The sequence below is a fragment of the Schistocerca serialis genome, chromosome 7 (assembly GCF_023864345.2).
Source record: "Schistocerca serialis cubense isolate TAMUIC-IGC-003099 chromosome 7, iqSchSeri2.2, whole genome shotgun sequence".
NCBI lineage: Eukaryota > Metazoa > Arthropoda > Insecta > Orthoptera > Acrididae > Schistocerca > Schistocerca serialis.
In genome coordinates this window covers 313,253,986-313,275,549 of record NC_064644.1, presented here as the reverse complement: position 1 = coordinate 313,275,549, position 21,564 = coordinate 313,253,986, and the positions used below count along the sequence as shown (strand labels likewise).

Here is a 21,564-nt window from a genome sequence, read left to right as displayed (position 1 = left end):
AGGGTATAAAGATATAGTTTGCTTTGGTTATTGCTGATAGCTTTATTAATTTGATCATCAGTTAAATAATCGTGAGAGGCAGTTACTAAACTCGTCCCACGATATAAACGTAAATCTGTCACTGCACCGGCAGCCTGGGGAACGAAAACATATGTTTTTTGGAATGCCAGAGCACTTCGCTCAAAGCGCTAAACTGTCAAATTGATCTTCAGTTAATTTCACGCCGAATAACAGGGTATATGTACTTTAAAACGATAAAGATAGCACTCTCGTTGATAAAAAAATCAGAATTTAACGAATATAGCTTCATGTGCTCCAATTTAAAACGATAAAACACGATGCTTAAATGTTCTGTTGCAGTAAAGGCAATCCTCGCCTATCTTGTGTTTACACTTTGCAGACGTCTCACATCGCTACTATCGACAATCGAGTTGCACACTTGTAAAATATATCGACATATGAAGGATCGAATGTTATGGCTGCTGTGTGAGATACTGGTAATGGTATAGTAGCAAAATATGGAAGTGAAGATGGGTGATAAGGTAGTTTGTTGTTTCTTATTTTTTGTGACTTTATTTGAAATGACTCCAAATTACAAAACGTCAGCCCAAGGGAGCAGCCATGGTGAGAAATTATGTATACTGACACATCCATTTATTTATATTTATATGTTGTCATGTTGAATAAGTGTTTAGTCAAAAAACATGTTAGACCAGAATTTAGTTATGATACATTAAAAGTTAAAATTTGTTCAGTCTGTAATACAGGTGCATCCATTTTCAGCATTCGTCCAAGGAAATAACGACATGCGCTATCTGACAGATGGGATACCCGTAACAATGCACAAGGTATGAAACTACGTCTTGGTGTTAGATTTGTGTTCATTTTCGTACACCGACGAAAGTGTATGTGAAACAGTGTGTTTTGCTTCTTCTTGTAGTAACGGTTGATTGCTATAAGTGATAGACCTACCGTGTAACTCGTATGCGCGAACAGGTTGTCATGTATGCATATGAAGTTTGGTGAAGTGGTTTGCGGTACCAGATTGTCGCACTTCGCAGGAGGAAGCCCAGAAACGCCGTCGGGCAATTCAGCAGTACGGACACTTTACCATACAAGTTGCTTTAAGTAAGAATGTCGTGTGTATAGGCCTACTTGAATACAAAACAATATAAAACCATGTTGTGTGTTCCACTACTTCCAAAATGTCTGTCTCAGTGAATGGAACGTCACTTTTTGTGTTGAATCAGTACGAAATATGATGAACACAATAACAAAGATTATTTTTATGTGGCATTGTTTCTCTATATGTTGATGCTAGTTTCTAAAACATAGAATCAGCAGTATAAATGCAAATTATAGGTATGTCCTTTTATTAGGAATTACATTAATTGCATTTGGAATGTAAGGCCGCGAGTTTTAAATCTTGGATATTATTGTTGTGAACACTGAGGAATGTTTGAGCCCTCTGCATGCTGAGATTCACAGCCGAAGGAAGATGACACTGTAATTTATTTCAATCATCTCACATTCACACTTGTTACAGTATGTAGGTTATGTGGGCAGTTTATTCGTGTACTGAGGCTTTGTGAATAGTTTTCTCACTGTTCAATAGGGGCATCTGTCACTTACAGTTGATTAGAATGGATATCCCCATATATGAGAAGTGGTAAAAAAAGTCCAAGTGTTGCCAATCTATGAGCAGTAACTAAGCACCATCGTGACTGCGGCTGACCTTTATCTAGACTTTGGCCCAGAGAAGGTGCATATCTAAATATTGCACATCTTGGAGAAAGCTGATTTTTGGTAATTTTTCATACATCTTTTGCATTAGTTCTTGGACTGTTCTGTCTGTATTTATGTGGCTGAGTCATTTCTGGCCTCCAACCTTTAGTATAGTGTGTTGCCTAGATAAAGATATAAAAGCATGTATGACTAAAGATATATCGTTGCTTGTTGTGGAGTCTATTTCTCTCTCCACCCCCACCCCATTGAAAGGATGAAAAAGTACAATGGCATGTCTTTCTTAATAATTTATCATGGACTGTTTGCCTCTATAGCTTTAGTCTATTCACCATTTCTGTAGGGCTCTACTGTGGCTAAGTGTGCATGTAATGCACCTTTCCTAAAGCTGTGTGGGGCTTTATTGCAGCTAGGTTTATAACTATATACAAGTTAGTGCTTTATATTTTGAGTGTTATAAGGGAAGTGAATTCCAGAACTTTAAACAATTTAGATAAAAGAATCTGTGACTAATTTTTATGCTCTTTTGTCTTAACTACAAATTCTTGTGAATTGTGAAATCCTTATCTCATAACAACTTTGTACTAATCATTTGATTAAGGTGCAAAAATGTTGTAATGTAATTCATTTATACAAAATTATAGATATTGTTGGTAGACGCAGGTGACTCCTGGTATTTTGCAGTTTGATCCACAGCTATTAGGATGGGGTGTGTATCCTTGGTGGTGACACAAAGCTCCCTAGAGGCCTTTTTGAACTCTTAGCATAGTGTTCATGGAAGGTTCTCACTTGTAGAGTTGAATAGCACATGTTCTTTGACTGTTGCATGAACCAACAAGTTATGAGTTGTGATTGGTCAATCTGAGAAAAGGTGGACTGTTTCTTCTTTGCTTCATGAACTATGTTTTTAGTGATGTCTCTTGAGCTGTCATGATTCCAGTTTCATGATTGGTCAAAATCCTTATTTTCAAGCAGAATGTTGGCCAGTTCACGATCTTCTGAATAACTAGCATGGTAAATTCTCCATTAGTTGGAAATTTGAAGGAGAAGGCAATTACAGCGTGGTTATTTTCTGGAAATTCTCAGTGAATTATATTTTCACTGGAAAATCGGGGAATTTTAGGAATTTTGTAAAATCTCATTGAATTCTGTGTTTTTAATCTAATATTGGCGTTTAATTTTATTGAGCTTTATAAATCACAAATTTTAAACTACTTACTATTTCAAGGTGTGTTAATTATTTGAATATTAGCCTACATAAATTGTTGATATTTAAAAACTGTGGTTAAACTGCAGTCAAAAGGAAAGAAAAGTTGTTATTGTGAGATGCTCTAGCCACACCCCCCTACTTACCATTAATTTCTCAGGAGCTTCTCGTGACATCATCATCTTCTCCGCACCTGGAGTTCTCAGGTTTTTTTAGTAACCACCCTACAATTGGAAAGTGATTAAGTCACATACATGCTTTGTGCATGTTTCATTGACATAAAGAGATGAAGGCTTGGCTACACACTGCGAAATGTATGTGGAGTACTTTCATTTCATAAGCAATACTTTAATGTGTTTTCAGTGTTGGTGAATAAGTTTAAACTTGCATCCCAAATATTGTGGAGATGGAAAGAGCTATTGATATGCAGTTTTCACAGCATGAATTGCTAGTCAAGGACTCATATTGTTAGCCAATACAGAGACTGTAATAACACTTAGAAAGTGTATTTTTTGTGCAAGCATACACTTTTTTAAATGAACAATGCCTGTTGACATTAACAAACTAAAGGGAGGATAAATTACAGTGTAAGTGGTGTTTGTTGCAGGATTCTAGTGCAAGTTGTTTACGAGATATTGTATTTTGAAAAGTTTTCACACTGACACTTGTAAAACACCTGTGGTGACACACACTAAAGGACAACCCAACTGCATGAACTAGTTCGTGGATTCTGACCAGTAATGAAACAACTGATCATCACAGGTTGTATTCAGGATGAGCACTGGCAGTTGGATTACACACTTCCAATTAGTTGGTATGTCCTTAGAGACGTCGACTCTCAGCTTTCCCCACAGAAAAACTCTACAGATGTCAAATATGGGGAACAGGATCACCAAGGCACAGGATTGTCAGCAGACCAATAGAGTATTATTCGGTGGTTTTACCTGGCCTTACAGGTAAATGTGGCTCCATCAATAAACAAGATACATGATACATCTGGAATATTCTGTCTTAATGTTCATGTATAGAAGGTAACATGATTCTCATAATTGTTTCCGTGTAGCTCTTGATGAAGAGATGCAATTGAGATGGAATCTACATTGATGGCAAATGCGTAGGACACTTACCTGTCTCATGCCACTTCCTCATGGGATTGCATGAGAGCTAATGTGCAGATCAATTATAGCAGCAACAAGAACATTAATTTCCCTTTCTTTTGCCATCACTTGTTTTCTTCTGTTACATTGGCTAGGTGTTACACTACCACTTTCACGTAACTGGTTGAATAGGTTGATAAATAATTGCTGAGGTGGTTGATATCTGTTGGGATATCTTGTTGCATACACCGTACAAGAATGAATTGAAGTGTTCCTACTGTCTCCATGCACCATGAGCATCTCGGCTTTTTCTACATTGGCAAATCCCATTGTCCACTTATGACCTGATAGTTGGACTGTCACACAGTAACTGATGAGGAAGTCACAGTACACTCAAGGAACACACAAGCACACTGTAAGCAAATATAACAACCTCACACCTAGCCACTATGCAGGTTGCATGCCATAAACAAGTTTCAGCGTGAAAATTTTTCAAAATATTATATCTTGTAAATGACTCGCACTAGATTCTAGCAACAAACACCACAGACATTCTAATTTACCTACTTTTAGTTTGTTGATGTTAACAGGCATTGTTCCATTATTTCCACAAGAAATATGCTTTCTAAGTATTATTGCTATCTGTTTATTGGATAACAATATGAGCCCCTGACTACCAATCCATTCTATGAAAACCACATATGACTAGCACTTTCCATTTCTGCAGTGTTTGCTGTGCAAGTTTTAAGTGGTTCTCCCCATATAGAAATGTCACTGATCAGTAACTTAATTTGTTGTCCTCTGTAAGACTGGACTGCATATAGGTTGTAAGGAAGATGGGGCTGAAGTCTAGATTGTGGCCAGCACCAGTCACAGCAGTATTTCTCTACTGCTCGTAGATTGTTGGTGCATCTGTTTTGCCTAGCTATTGTGATAGTGGTTTTGTGTAACCAGTGAAAGGTGAGAAAATTGGCAATGTATTTCTGCCACCAAAATTGAAACTGTTCTCTTCATTGTTTTAATATTTACACTCAAAACTTGAGATTGTTTGAATGAAGGTTGTGTTGACAGACTGATCTGCAGCATAGCCTGAGGTCATTTGGAAGATAATGACTTAGTTGAGAGTTAGTGAAGGAAAGAAGTATGACAATACTCCTTCATATCTTTCTATATAACAAATTATCTTCTCGCTGCTTCCTCTGGCTGTGTAGAACTAGGAGCTGACAAACCTTTCATTTTCATAATATCTCACTGTGAGCACTGATTATTGCTGCACGAAACACGTTACATATGGCACTGGCCCTATTGTGGACTTCTATTGGAAGACATGGTTAATTGCTCACTAAATTGGTCATATCATGGGAGGTGATGTCAGTATTTGGTGGAAGATATATTTTTAGAGAATTAATTTGAATGAAATTGACACATGGATGTTCAACAGCTTTCAGGGTAGTGTTGGACTGAACTTTTTCACTGAAAATTTCTTTATGTATTAGTACGTTGGCACCTTTTCTCTGAAAACATCTTTATGTATGATCATGCTGGCTCCTTTTAATTCTCTGTTGGCATTACATAGTTTTTACAATGTGGAAGATATATTCATATTCTGAAAATTGTCTCTCATGTACTGCAATGAGAATCACAGGATAATTTGTAAGCAGTTGTTAGATCTTGCCTGAGAGACCATTACATCCTTCAGAGTTTCAGTGCGGCAGGCATTTTCTGAGATCAGGTTGATCCATCTCACAAGGGGAAGGCCTCAGACATGGCCAACCGATTCGGCTCAAATTTGGCAGGTTGCTTGTGTACAACCTAAAACAAAGGAATCTTAAGATATTTTGGGTCAACACACCCGCGTTTTTGAGAAAATCACCCTTAAAGGTTATGACAAGCAATCGACACAAAATTGGCAAGATCGATAGATAATTGCAAATAGAGCATTTTTCATCATCAGGTATGGGGTCCGAAAAAGCATACTTTTCCAGAAATCGAGGTAAGAAATTTTTGCAACTGCCGCTTCTGTACCCACATGGTACACGCTGTTCACCGACAGCACTGATAGCGAAACGGCCAAGGTAACTGGCTGGGAATTGAAGAACTCGGGTTAGAATCTCAAAGAAACCTAGTGGATGTTCTTCTTTCCGTTTGTATTTTTCCATATCTCAATTGGTAGGGATAGGAGGGTTAATAAGGTAAGTATCAATAAGGAATGATAATAATAAGGTAGGCAAATAAATTTCTCCAACCTCTTGGGATAGTAAACAACTAAAATGTTACTCCAGGTCACTTTACAATGGCTCTTCCAATCACTGTTACGTGTCCTCACTTTTCTTCAAACAACTAGATGGATGGTACTTGTCATATAAACATTAGATACAAATATACTCGTGGCACCAAGAACACGTAATGAATGCAATCTTTCAACAGCTACACTGTTCCTTCCAAAGAGTCGGTGGAAAACAAACTTGGTTTACATTTAAAAATATGTCTTTTTTCAGGAATTAATTTTGATGCACCCCACGCATGCGATATCATTGCCTGAAAAATCGGTGCTGAAAGTTGGTTATGAATTATGCTGTGAATAGTTATTGCATCCGTGTGATAGTGCCATCCCCGCTGGGTTTCCAGAAGCACACTGCAACTCTGAAGCCTGGAAATAAAGTTTTTAACCTGGGGATAGAAATAAACATCACAGAGCTGGCACACAGGTGTGCAGTTTGGCAGTATTACTTTTACTGTGCATGTCGGCTGACCCTCGTCGTATGTTATTTACGGAAGAACATTGTATTCATTCAAAAACATTTTTCAGTCGGCTCATTAGCGAGGAAAAATCACTACATCTATCCGAGAGGTTCACGGCAGCCTAATGACGGAAAACAACTCTTTCACATTGGCTTCTATAAGGCTCGTGTTGGACACCTTCACTCTTGCAGGTTCACAACTATGATATGACGAAGAGGCAACAGGGACAACATAACTCTCCCACGTGTATTCTGTCCCGTGCCTCGCTGTAAACAAGGATCACACGGTTGGGTATCTGTAATCCCTCGTGAGGAATTCGTAGCACTCTTACTCGGAGTTGTTTTCATATGACACGGCTTAAAAGTTTAATACTTTACTAACTCACGACATTTGGGAAATTAGTTTGCTTACCTTATTATTATCATTCCTTATTGATTTACTTACCTTATTAACCCCCCTATCCCTATCAACTGAGATATGGAAAAATACAAACGAAAAGAATAACATCCGCTAGGTTACTACGAGATTCCAATCCGTGTTTTCTGATTCCCAGCCAGTTACCTTGGCCGTCGTGCTACGGGCGCTGTCGGCGAAAAGCCTGTACCATGTGGGTACAGAAAAGGCAGTTGTAAAAGTTTCTTACCTCGGTTTCTGGAAAAGTTTGCGTTTGCGGACCCCATACCTGATGATGAAAAATGGTCTATTTACAATTATCTATCGATCCCTCCAATTTTGAGTCGTTGCTCGTCATAACCTTTAGGGGTGATTTTTTCAAAATTGTGGGGGTGTTGACCCAAAATGTTTTAGATTCCTTCGTTTTAGGTTGTACTCAAGCGACCTGCCAAATTTGAGCCGAATCGGTTGGCCATGTCTGAGGCCTTCCCCTTGTCAGTGCTGGGGTTAATTTATATATCCATCTTTCTTTTTCTGCTTAAGTGGAGAGCCTGCAGTGGTTAACTGAGGGTCTGTAAGATTTTCCAGTGGTGTTTGACAGTCTTACTATGGAGATATTATGGTTTTTATTTTGTTTGGAGGCTTAGTGGATTTTTTAATAATTGCTGTCATAGCTTTTTTGTTGTTTTTCATTGAGGGAGGCTACAGCCTTTTGCATGGATGGAAATTTGCATGTACACTTGCAGAGTGGGTTGCTGGTGCTGGATTTGGTGTAATAAGTCTTTGTAGAAGAATTGGTACAAGATACAGTTTTGTTAATGATCGAATGAAACAATTTTGGGAATATAGGTGGCTTTACGGCTTTATACGCCATTTAGACCTCTGCTTGGGGGATTCATGTTATTTTCAGTTCTTGTATATTTTGCCCTTCCACATAGGTCAGACAGTCTGTATTCCACACAAGAGGGTGTGATGCTTTTCAACAGTTTGTACAGGCAGCTAACATTGTACATTTTACATTTTATACCAGTTTCATGGGTGGCCTGACCCCATCTGTCACAGGTTACTTGGCGATAAGCTAGTTAGTGTTGTATGGCTGCAGTGCTGTGAAAGAGGGGGGTTTAATAGAACAGCTGCTGCAGAAATTGCTTGGCAGCCAGAAGACCACCACACACATTTTGATAGGACTTGAGTACTGGCAGCCACAAGCAGGTACCATGAAAGGCTACACAGGGAGCCCATAGAGATTGTTAAATACCCCAGCAATTTCGATAGGAAGGAGGAGGGTGTGAAATTTAATCACATATGGATTGCGGTGCTGAAGATGAATATCAGTTCTCCACCATGGGGTGGTAGCAACAGCAGACTATGGCAACTGACAACGCCCAGCTGCACTCAGATATTCAAAGCATATGACATCATGCCACTGTACGGGAACACACGTAAATGGATTTTTGCTGCAGTCACTAGCGAGCCAGGGTGTGAATCTACATTGAAAGAAGTTAGACCACCTTTGAAAATGTCCTCAGCGGATGAGGATGAAATGTTGATATTTTGTTAATGCTTAATTTTAAAATTTACAGAAGTGTTAGGTTCACACTCTGAGGAGAAGAAGCCCTTTAATGTATTCGAGGTGCACTTGTGAATTTAATGATCACATAATAATGGCATTGTTGTACATTACCATTTACTCAGTATGCCATTCCTTCCTCTGCAATGTTGTTAGCTTCTTCATATCAGCAGTCATTAAATCTTAGTATCCACTAAGTAGCATTTTTCCCTCTTCTACTCTGATTTGTTTTAGAGTTCCTGTTTTCTCCCTGAGAGCTTTCTGATTATAGAAAGATGATACCTTTTCAAAAGTTTCTTCTTTTCTCATAATAATTAGAAGTACATTCCCACTACAGAGCACCTCATGTTACTTCTGTAGGTCAACTGAAGTTTGTGATACCACTCTTTGGCTTTCACGTGTGACGTAACTGTATTGTGTTGCGTGACATTATTGTGGTGCATTGTTTTTGAGATGGATTGTGTTTACAGAGGGCTTGTTAGAGTAAGCGGTGGTTCACTCTACTATGGGATGTTAATGTTTCTAAATTCTTTGTGAGTGATGTTCGTTGTTTTTGTTGGCTTGTCAGTGAGATATTTTAATGTTGTTAGTTATTGGCTTTTTTTTTTGTGAATTGTTAGTTCATCGTGTTGTCTATGGTTTGAAGTTTAATTTTTTTGTTTGAAACTGGGAATGGATCTTATGACAAAATTTATTAGTTGTTTGTTACTGGCTGCTATGGACGAAAATGTTTCGCAGCTACAATGAAATTTTCCCAGTTATGTGGCCTTGTGGCTGAATGTGTGAGGTGCCAGCAGTGTGGGCAATCTATGAAATTGGCCTAGATTATTGCTTCTAGGGACAAGTATGTGTGGTGGTGGTGTTGGCGTGAGTGTTTGGAGGTCAATTAGGAGCGATTCCCAGTTTGAGGATTGTAGGCTGCCCATGCAGGATATTGTTTTGCTAATATATCATTGGTGCAGCTGCCCGTTTTTATTTTTTTCCTTTTGATGTGGGTGTTATGGTAGGTCTGTCTATTTTAGATTAGTTCTATTTTTGTTGTGATTTTCATTCGGGGTCTATAAAGTATAGGATGTCTTCAGGAAGGATGGGGATAGTTGTGGAAATGGACTAGTCTGCATTTGGGAAGGCTAAATATGGGAGGGGCAGTAGTGATTTGGATGTGGGAGTGGGAGGGGGGGGGGGGGGGTGTAGTTTCAGGGGCTGGGCATTCTGATGTGGTTTTTAGGATGGTGGGTAGGCATATAAAATGGGTTTTGGTTGGGTTAATTGTAGAGTACGTTGCTCAGTGTTCCAGTACTGTTTCGAATTCAGGGATTTAGCTACTAGGGGCTATCAACATTTTACAGTGAACCATAGTGTAGAGATTAAAGGATATGCAAAAAGGGCTTGTGCTGTTACTACAGAAGGGAATAGGAGGGGGAAGGGGGGGGGGGGGGGGGGAAGAGGAGGCTGTGTAATCCCTTAGAGGTAGAGGAAAGAGGTGTTCTTCTACCCTACAGTTTGAATCTTGTTGGGAAAGTGTACAGACCAAAAGTTGTTTGTTAAATTTATGGGGGCAGTGTTTACTATGGTCTGGGGTATTTGTTTGGGAGAATGTCTTTCTTGTGGGGGTGAGGGTGGGGGGGGGGGGGAGGAGAGATAATTAGGTTTGTGATGTGGGTTTTGTTGAAACTGGGTTTTATTTCTTTTTTTTTTCGAAAGTTATGAAAGAAGTTAATTGTTATTATTTACATTTTATATGGATATTGTTGAGAGATGAGTATTGTGTGGTGTGTAGGGGGGTAAGGTTAGGGAGGAATAGGTCTCAGTAATGTTTATTTTATTATTTTTTTTAAATGTGTGTGTGTGTGTGTGTGTGTGTGTGTGTGTGTGTGTGTGTGTGTGTGTGTGTGTGTGTGTGTGATATGTGCCAGACCTGATATATTTGTCAGCTGACTTTGCATTTTTTGTCTTTATTGTAAGAAGTTGAGTGTGTTAGTTAACGTACATAAATTTCTTTGCGATGTGGGTATCGAAATTTTTGTCAGAGTAGTTTTTTTGTGGTTTGGGTTGGCAGTTGAAGTTCATATTTAGTAGTTTATCGTGGTGGATGTCGTGGAATGTGTTTTAATTATTTTTGTCTGGTTAGATTTTGATAATTGTTAGTTCTGCTAGTTGCGATTTGTTGGTATTGTGAGCTTTGTTTGAGATGTATAGATCAATTGAAATTTCTGGAACTGGATTTTGGAATTATTTATGGGTTTGTGTCATTGTGGAACTTCATTTGAGCCATAGAAGTCAAAGTGAAATTTCCTATACCCAATTTGTTCCAGCCTTTCTTCATTATTATTGTTATTATTATTATGATTTTATTGATTGCTGAGGTTTTCATTTTGTTGATTTTTGCATTAGTGTTTGAGTTGGTATCATATATGTAATTTGTCCCCACCCAAAACTCCCAGATTCCTACATTTGTCCCATTAGTTTCATGTGTGTTCATGGGAGTAATGTGTGATATCATGTCACCATATTGTATAAGCTTTAAGTAGAGTCATCCAACATCTTCATGATCTCATAAGTCAAAGCTGACATCTTGATATCGTGAGTCAAAGGTGACATGTAGGACCGCAGTCTTCAGTATTCCCATTCTTCCCTGTGTAATGTGTCATTATTAAAGTTGTATATGGAGAACTGGAATTCCTATCTCACTTACTTTTATGTGTTTGTGTTGCTCTCCAGTGGTACACCCAAACATTTGAACATTTGGGAATGTTTTTATTGGAATTTGAGGACGCCATTTTCGTCCTATGAGAAGTTAGGGATCTAGATGTCAAGTCACCCAGGGATGCGGTAAGAGTCTAGAATAGGGCCACATGTTTTATGTAGGAGTATTGTCAGCACTTGCCGTGAGGTATGAAGGGAATGAAAGAAGGTGTGCCAGCTTTTTGTGTTAACGCACCCAATGAGAGAGCAACAGGCAGATGACTTCTTCTGAAGTAATACACTCAGAAGAAAGGGTGCAAATTTGCTGTGAATGAGGATTGTAAATTTAATTGTTCTGTGTTTGAGACACAGCTGTCGAAACTGCACTAGTATCTGTAAACAGAGCACAGTGTTGCACCCCATGATATAGTAGAAAAGGTAGTGAAATATTTCTCTGCTCTGTTTTGCTACACGATCATGCTGCACAAACACACTGTGTAAGTGGATCAGTGTTGTAATTAAATCATGGGAGGAGGCACATGGATCAATGTTTTTAGATAAATCGTGAGTGAAGATATGTGGGTCAATTTTTTTAAATTAAATCATTGGAGGAGGTTGGTGGATCAGTGTTTTTTAATTAAGTCATGGGAGGAGGTGGATCAATGTCTATTAATACACTAAAGTGTCAAAGGAACTTGTGTAGGTTGCATATTCAAATACAGAGGTGTGTCAACAGGCAGAATATGGTGCTGCAGCCGGTGATCCCTATAGAAGACAAGTATCTGGTGCAATTGTTACATCAGTTACCAAGGCAAGTTATCAAGAGTTAAGTGAGTTTGAATGTGCTGTTATAGTCGGCAGACAAGCGATAGTACACAGCATATCCAAGGTAGCAATGAAGTGGAGGTTTTCCAGTACGACCATTTCATGTGTGTGCTGTGAATATCAGTAATCTGGTAAAACATCAAACCTCTGACATTGCTGCAGCCGGAAAAAAGATCCTGCGAGAACAGGACCAGCGACGACTGAAGAGAACTGTTCAATGTGACAGAAGTGCAACCCCTCTGCAAATTGCTGCAGATTTCAATGCTGGGGCATCAACAAGTCTCAGCCTGCAAACCATTCAATGAAACATAATTGATATGGGCTTTAGGGGCCAGTCAGAGGCCCACTCGTGTACCCTTGATGACTGCACGACACAAGGCTTTACATCTCGCCTAGGCTGATCAACCCGACATTGGCCTGTTGGTGGCTGGAAACATGTTGCTTGGTCGGACGAGTCTCGTTTCAGCTTGTATCAAATGGTTGGACATGTACGGGTATGGAGACACCCTCATAAATCCATTTACGCTGCATGTCAGCAGGGGACTTTTCAACCTGGTGGAGGCTCTGTAATGGTGTGGGGCGTCAGTAGGTGGAGTGATATGGGACCCTGATATATCTAGAAATGACTCTGACATGTGACATGTACATAAGTATCCTGTCTGATGACCTGCATCCATTCATGTCCATTGTGCATTCCTACGGCATTGGCCACTTCCAGCAGAACAGTGCGATACCCCACACGTCCAGAATTGCTGCAGGGTGGCTCCAGGAATGCTCTTCTGAGTTTAAATACTTCTGCTGGCCACCAAACTCCCCAGACATGACCATTATTGTGCATATCTGGGAAACCCTGCAACATGCTGTTCAGAAGAGATCTCCACTCCATTGTACTCTTACAGATTTATGGACAGTCCTTCAGGATTCATGGTGTCATTTCCCTCCAGCACTACTTCAGACATTAGTCGAGTCTGTGCCACGTTGTGTTGTGGAACTTCTGCTTGCTTGCGGGGGCCCTACACGGTATTAGGCAAGTGTACTGGTTTCTTTGGCTCCTCAGTGTATATCGAATGTGTGACTCTCATTATGAAGAAACGTTCATCCACCTGCCTTCTCCCGTGATTTAATCAAGAAACATTGATCCACTTATTCAGAGTGCTCGTGCAGATCAATTGCGTACTCATTTCACCACCACATTTGAAACATTTTTGAGCCTTGGTAATGAATCCGTGAGACATGCTCCAATATCACACCAATTCATAGCACACGCTACCATAATCAACAAATATTTCTCATGAAACTCATTAATACATGAAAAAACAGCAAACAAGACAGTGGTTTCAATTTCTACACTAGAAATACATTGCCTCTCTTCTCTCTTCATTGGTTATGTCAATGAATCATCTCACTAGCTATGTGAAACCGATGCTTTGCCAACTTATGAGCAATAGCCGTGGCTGCTGCTGGCCCTGATATAGACTTTAGTCCGGAGACTTTGTGCTGTTCCATTTTGATGGTAGATAAATGATTGATACCACAAAGCTGTAGTATATATCAGTACAAATTGTATATTGATTATTGTTTGGAAGGGACAAACAAATCCGTGGGCAAATTGCTATCATACAATTATTATTTAATATTAGAAGGCTTAAATTTTCAGAAATGTATTTGTATAGATAAATATATCTGGTACTCAGTTTGTTTCTAACAGTGACTATTGTGTTTCTGTTAATAATTAAGAGTAAAGGTAACAATTCACTGAATAGTGGAGGTGTCGAGTCATCCAGCGACACACAGGCAAGGTCGAGATGCTTCTCCCTCCTATATGTCTATTCTGTGCACCTGTTGCCTCCCTCACAGCTACCATTCACCCTTCTGTAATCCTACCTACCACTGCCTGCCTTCCCGTGCCCACACTACCAAACACAATCCCTCCTGTAGTCGAGGTACAGAATTACAGTTTTGGATCAGTACAACTAACCAGCAGTGTAGCAAGAAAGTCTCTCTCTCTCTCTCTCTCTCTCTCTCTCTCTCTTTCCTCCTGCGGGTTCGGGGGTTAGAACAGTGGGCCATAGGGCTCCCACAGCTTCTAAATTGGGATGCCCCCCACCCCAAATGCCAAGGACATTGGTCCCCTCCCACCAGCTGGAGAAGCAACAGCCTGTTCTGACTCCTCTCGCATGGAAGGGGTTCTGTTGGACTCTGCTTTCCACAATCGCCCCCTTTGTTCAAATGGACACCAGCCACTGGATGAAGGTCCCACTAGCTGCTGATTGAAGATTTCATGGTCTTCCTCTGTCCCTGAAACTACTTCAAAGAAGCCCTACCAGCAAGGCCCTAAAGAATGGCGAGATGGCAAACAGACAAAGAAGAGGTCTGTTAGGAAATGGGGGACTCCAGTGGTTACCACCCACCTCTCCCAACAGTTCCATGTCCAAGGACGAGGTGGAGATTCTGGCATCCCCTGAGGACCTAGATCTCACCGATGCCTTAGACATAACGGTATTGGATGCGAGCACTCAGCTGGTGGCGGCAGGTGACCCGGAGGCATAATCTGCATCCTTGGTCACTTCATGCCTTCCTAGATGAGATAGCATCATCCTCCAGTGGAATTGTGGCGATTTTTTCACCCACCTGGCTGAGTTACGTTAACTCTTTAAGTGTCACACCTACTTCTTGCATTGCCCGTTAGGAAACCCACAATGGGGACCTCTGCCCTTCATGGCCATCGAGTGTACTACAAAAACCATACTGACTGTGACAGAATGTCAAGTGGAGCCTGTGTATATGTCCTTACTCTGTCTGTAGTAAACGTGTGCTCCTTCAAACACCTTTAGAAGTGGTGGCAGTCAAGGTGGGGAAAGCACAGGAAATTACTGTCTGTAACATCTACCTTCCTCCAGATGGTGAAGTGCTGTGCCATGTATTGGCTGCACCAATTTCCCAACTCCCCCCACCTTTTCTAGTTCTAGGTGATTTTAACATGCATAACTCTTTGTAGGATGGAACCAAGATTACTGGCCATGGTAAAGATGTCGAGGATCTCCTAACTCACTATGACCTTTGCCTCTTCAATACAGGTGCCCCCACTCATTTCATTGTGGCACATGGCACATACTTGGCCATTGATCTCTCGGTTTGCAGTCCTGGCCTTCTTTCATCTATCCACTGAAGAGCTCACGATGACTTTCCACTCTTCCTGTCCCTCCCCCGTGTCACTCACATGGATGCTTACCCAGATTGGCTCTTACCAAGGCTGACTGGGATGCCTTCACCTCTGCTACCATTGTTGACTCTCCATTACGTGGCTACATTGATGAGGTGATCACACCATCACTACTGCCAGTGCTGCTGCATATAATTCGGCAATCCCTTGTTCCTTAGGTCACCGGAAATCGCTGCAGCCATTAGAGACCGTGGATGGGCCCTCCGGTGTCATAAGTGCTACCTGTCCTGGGGCACCTCATTGCCTTTAAACATCTCTGTGCCCGGGGCCATCAGCTCATAAAATGATGGAAGCAGGAGTGTTGGGTATAACACCTCTGTATCACTGGAACACAAACCTCTTATTCCCAAGTTTGGACCAAGCTCAGGCATACTGAAGTCAAAACTCTGCAGGTGCATCTGGATTTTCTACTCATGGAGCTGTATCCAGATGTAATCGCAGAGCATCTTGCTGAGCATTATGCTTGCACCTCTGCATCTGAAAATTATTGCCTAGCCTTTTATCTGTTAAAAAAGTGGGTGGAATGATAACACCTATCTTTGGTTCCATGCCACCTTGCTCACCTGTTCAGTGAGTGGGAATTTCTCAGTGCCCTTGCCAGTTGTCCTGACACGTCCCCTGTACCAGACCGCATCCGCTCCCAAATGGTTAAACATCTGTCGTAGGATTACCAGCGCCACCTCCTTGCCATCTTCAACTGCATTTGGAGTGATGGCAATTTTCTGTCGCAATGGCAAGAAAGTATCATCGTTCCAGTGCTAAAGCATGGTAAGAACCCATTAGGTGTGGGTAGCTACTGTCCTATCAGCTGCACCAACATTCTGTGCAGTCTGCTCCAACATATGGTGAGCCGGTGGTTGTGTTGGCTCCTTGAGTTTCGGAGCCTTCTGGCTTCATCCTGGGGCAGTTTTCGCCAAAGTTGCTCCACCACTGACAACTTGGTCTACCTGCAGTCTGTCATCCAAAAGGCCTTTTCCCGTCATCAACACCTTATTGCAATCTTTTTTTATCTGACGAAAGCCTACAATACCACTTGGTGACCACAACCTCGCCAGTCTGCACAAGTTGGGTCTCCGGGGCCTGCTCCCGAGTTTTATATGGAACTTTTTGTCACTCCACACTTTCAGAGTTCGACTCAGCGCTTCCCACAGTTTGACAACCATCCAAGAGAATGGGGTCCCACAGTCCTCTGTACTAAATGTCCTACTCTTTTTAATTGCCATAAATGGTCTCACAGCAGCAGTGGGGTCCTGAGTGTCCCCCTTCTTATATGCTGACGATTTTTGTATTTCCTTCTGCTCCTCTTCATTGCCTGCAGGGAGCTATACGAATGGGACAGTCATGGGCCCTCACTCACAGCTTTTAGTTTTCTGGCGCCAAGAGTTGTGTCCTGCACTTCTGTCATCATCGTATTGTCCACCCACATCCAGAACTTTACTTGATGAGCAACTACTTAATTTTATGGAGACTTACTGCTTTGTGGGACTGGTCATCAACGTCTGCTGAACTTGGCGTCCCCATTTTTGTCAGCTTAAGGAAAAGTTTTGGCGGCATCTTAATATTATTCTGTGCTGACTGGGGTGCTGATTGTCCTACCCCGCTTCAGCTGTACAGGTCCCTTGTGCAGTCCTGTCGACTATGGGAGCCTTGTGTATGGTTCAGCATCATGCTCAGCATTGCAGCTGCTGGACTCTATCCAGCACTGTGGCGTTCGACTTGTGACAGGAACTTTCCGAATGAGTCCAGTGAACAGCATCCTGTTGGAAGCTGGCAGTCGTCCATTGCAGATCAGGTGACAACTGCTTGTGAATTATACTGCCCACATTCACAGTTTGCCTCACCACCTAATTACCGTTCCCTTTTTCCCAACAAGGCAATCCATCTCCCACAACAGCGGCCCAGATTGGCGATTCCAATTCGTGTCCAATCACTTCTTACTGAACTCGACACTTTCTCTCTGCCATCTTTCCTGTGGGTCCACTCATGTGCACTCCGTGGTCCATGCCTCGGCCACAGCTCCATCTGGGCATATTGCAAGGCCCAAAAGGCTCAGTTCCACCTGAGGCCCTCCACCGGCACTTTTTCTCTATTCTAGGTGAATTCCAGGTCTCAGAAATAGTGTACACCTCTGGGTCGATGGTCACATGGGCTTCGCTTAAGCTTATGCAGGACATACTGAACAGCGCTCCTTGCCAGATGGCTGCAGAGCTGGTAACCATCTCTTGTGCTCTTGAGCATATCCGCTCTGTCCTTCATCATCTGTAATGACTCCTGCATACAAGCACTCAACCAGTGCTTCGTTTGCCATCCTGTGGTAATGACTATCCAGGAGTCTCTTTAAGCCCTCGAAAACAGTGGACATTTAGTGCCCTTCATTTGGACCTCAGAACATGTCAGGATCCCGGGCAATGAACTTGCTAACATGCTGGCCAAACAGGCTCCCGGTAAACCAGCGCTGGAAATTGTCCCACTGGAGACTGATCTCCGATCGGTCTTATGCTGTAAAGTTTTCGGGATCTGGGATACCGAATGGAGCACCCTCGGCACATCAAATAAACTGTGTGTTATACATCAAATAAACTGTGTGTTATCAAGGAGACAACGAATGTATGGTGGTTATCCATGTGAGTCACTTGCAGGGATTCCGTTGTCGTTTGCTGGCCACACTTGGCTAACTAATGGACAACTCCTCTGTCCCAAGGACCCACCTCAGTGTCGCTGTGTTCCCACTTGACTGTCGTCCACGTCTTATTGGACTGCTCAATTTTATTATTATTGGCTACAAAGTCCTATTTTTCAACATAATCTCTGCCCAATTTGACAGCTTTACGCCACCTTCCTGAGAAAGCCTGTATGCCTGCATGGTACCACTCTACTGGTCAATGTCAGAGCCAATGGCAATTAACTGTTGCCATCATACACAAGTACATGTTGTGTAGCAATGCATTCTTAATGATGGCATATTCTAAAGTGGAAAATATTGGCCTTAGAGCATACACAGTGTTCATATAATGTAGTGTATTGGAACTTGCAAAAAAATCAACATGCTTTCAGAAAAAAAGTGTTGCATTACTTATTGAATGCCCCTCGTATATCTGTCATTGTTTTGCATTTTACATTCTCCTGCACGAATTCGGAGTAAATCGTTATTGTGTAACTTTCACCACACCATGTCCCATTTCTCTCTACACGCAGTTCGTTGACACACAACATGGAGTCTCTAGGTCCTTATCTTGCACTATTTTGCTTCAAGTCTCATGTTTCAGTTCAGTTAGCAGCTGTGTTGTTGTATGTCATGGGAAGGCATGCTATTAGTGTAAGCTCACTACTCTTCCCACTTAATACTTGCATGCTTCCAACCTTCATTCTTGACTTCATTGGGATAATGATGTGAAGCCGTTCGTTAAATACATCATATACTAGCCCTTAAAATTCACATGTTCACTTAGTGTGTACAGACTCACCTTTAATAACTAGTAAAAAATTCTGCTATATGTTGTGAAGTCAGTTCCTGTGTTAACATTCACAAACAATGCTACACACTCACCAGCACCCAAAATTAGAAACCACGTACTTCTTGGCCTGTATGAATTCATTTATGTTAATCTACACTGTCACCTTATTGCTATGACATAACATGTCAGGGAAACTTTCTTGGATGTGTTTACTGGGAAGAACACCGTTGTTCTGTAACTCAGTGATTCCATTTCATCTTCGTTACGAGGAGGTCGCCCCGGGGCGAAATAGGCGGCAAAAGACTTCCCAGGCAGCCGCACATAAGGCCTCCCCGGTTTGTCTGACAAACAGGTTCCAGGTGCTGTCTGTGGCTGACGCTGTCGCTGAGGCAGATGCTGTCACCTGTCCTGTTTCAGAGGAAACCACTCAGCCTGCAAGATCTGGGCAATCACAGAGGGTGGGACTATTGGTAGTTGGGAGTTCCAACGTTAGGCGCGTTATGGGACCCCTTAGGGACTTGGCTGACGTGGAGGGTAAGAAAACCAATGTGCACTCCGTGTGCATACTGTGGGGAGTCATTCCAGAAGTGGAAAGGGTCCTCCGGATGCCATGAAGAGCACAGGGTGCAGCCAACTGCAGGTGGTTGCTCACGTCGGTACCAATGATGTGTGTCGCTTTGGATCAGAAGAAATTACCTCTGGTTTTGAGCGGCTAACAGAAGTGGTAAAGGCTGCCAGTCTTGTTTGCAAGATGAAAGCAGAGCTGACCATATGCAGCATAGTCGACAGGACCAATTGTGGACCTCTGGTACAGAGCCGAGTGGAGGGTCTGAATCAGAGGTTCAGATGGTTCTGCGAATGTGTAGGCAGCAGATTCCTCGACTTGCGCCAAAGGGTGGTTGCGTTTCGAGTTCCACTGAATAGGTCAGGTGTCCACTATACACAGGAGGCGGCTACATGTGTATCAGGGGCTGTGTGGGTTGGACTGGGCGGTTTGTTAGGTTAGAGGGTCTCAGGAAAACACAAGATGGGCTTCAGTCACAAAGGGTGCATGCTGAACACAGGAAGAACGTAGATACAGGAACCATTGGTATAACAGTTGTAAATTGTCATAGCTGTGTTGGGAAAGTACCAGAGCTCCAAGCGCTAATGGAAAGCACTGATGCTCAAATCGTTGTAGGCACAGTTGGCGGTGCCATGTTGTTTGCTGTTAGAAGTAGTTTAACTTGTCACGAAATTGAAGTAGATACTTTCTGAGAGTTAATATGGGCAGAGGTCATTGTTGGCAACCATAATAAAATAATAATTGGATCCTTTTACCGACCTCCCAGTTCAGATGATACAGTTGCTGACAGGTTCAAAGAAAACTTGAGTCCGTTTTCAAACACGTACCTGACTCATATGATAATAGTTGGTGGTGACTTTAATTTACCCTCGACATTTTGGCGAAAATACGTATTTAATTCCGGAGGTACGCATGAAATATCATCCGAAATTGTGCTAAATGCATTCTCTGAAAATTATTTCGAGCAGTTAGTTCATGAGCCCATGCAAATAGTAAACGGTTGTGAAAACACACTTGACCTCTTAGCAACAAATTATCATGAGTTAATAACCAGCATCAAAACCGATATAGGGATTAGTGACACAGGGTTGTCGTAGCGAGATTGAATATTGTAATCCCCAAAGCCTCGAAAAATAAGCGAAAAATATACCTATTCAAAAAAGCAGATAAAAATTAACTTGAAACCTTCCTGAGAGACAATCTCCACTCATTCCAAATTAATAATATAAGTGTAGACCAGGGCTTAAATTCAAAGAAATGGTATCGGAAGTAATTGAGAGGTTTATACCAAATAAACTAACAAACGACGGAGCTGATCCTCCTTGGTACACAAAACGGGATAGAACACTGTTGCAGAAACAACGAAACAATCATGTGAAATTTAAACACGCAAAATCCCCAGGATTGGTGTTCCTTTACAGAAGCTCGAAGCTTAGCGCGGAGTTCAATGCGAGATGCTTATAACAGTTTCCACAACGAAACTTTGTCTCGAAACCTGGCAGAAAACCCAAAGAGATTCTGGTCATATGTGAAGTATGTTAGCGGCAAGGAACAATCAATGCCTTCTCTGTGTGATAACAATGGAGATACTATCGAAGACAGTGCTGCCAAAGCAGATTTACTAAACACAGCCTTCCGAAATGACTTCACAAAAGAAGACGAAGTAAATATTCCAGAATTCGAATCGAGGACATCTGCCAACAAGAGTAACATACAAGTAAATATTCTCGGAGTAGTGAAGCAACTCAAATCACTTAATAAAAGCAAATCTTCTGGTCCAGACTGTATAGCAATTAGGTTCCTTTCGGAGTATGCTGATGCATTAGCTCCATACTTAACAATCATATACAACCGTTCGCTCGACGAAAGATCTGTGCCCAAAGACTGGAAAGTCGCACAGGTCACACCAATATTCAAGAAAGGTAGAAGGAGTAATCCACTAAGTTACAGGCCCATATTGTTAACGTCGATATGCAGCGGGATTTTAGAACATATGTTGTTTTCAAACATTATGAATTACCTCGAAGGAAACAGTCTATTGACACACATCAACATGCGT

At 41.7% G+C, this 21,564-nt stretch overlaps 1 protein-coding gene across 2 annotated transcripts in view; it reads left to right on the top strand.

Moving 5' to 3' along the window:
• The first annotated feature begins 479 nt into the window (after window positions 1-479).
• Window positions 480-21,564, top strand: part of LOC126413333 (transmembrane protein 131) — a 374,881-nt gene continuing 353,796 nt past the window's right edge. The window contains exons 1-2 of one of the 2 annotated variants that reach the window (XM_050083243.1): window positions 480-624; window positions 784-848. In XM_050083243.1, coding sequence (XP_049939200.1) covers window positions 519-624; window positions 784-848 — 171 coding nt within the window. In that variant the 5' untranslated portion in view covers window positions 480-518. The remainder of the gene's footprint in view (window positions 625-783; window positions 849-21,564) is intronic. The other variant, XM_050083244.1, reaches the window with a different exon arrangement.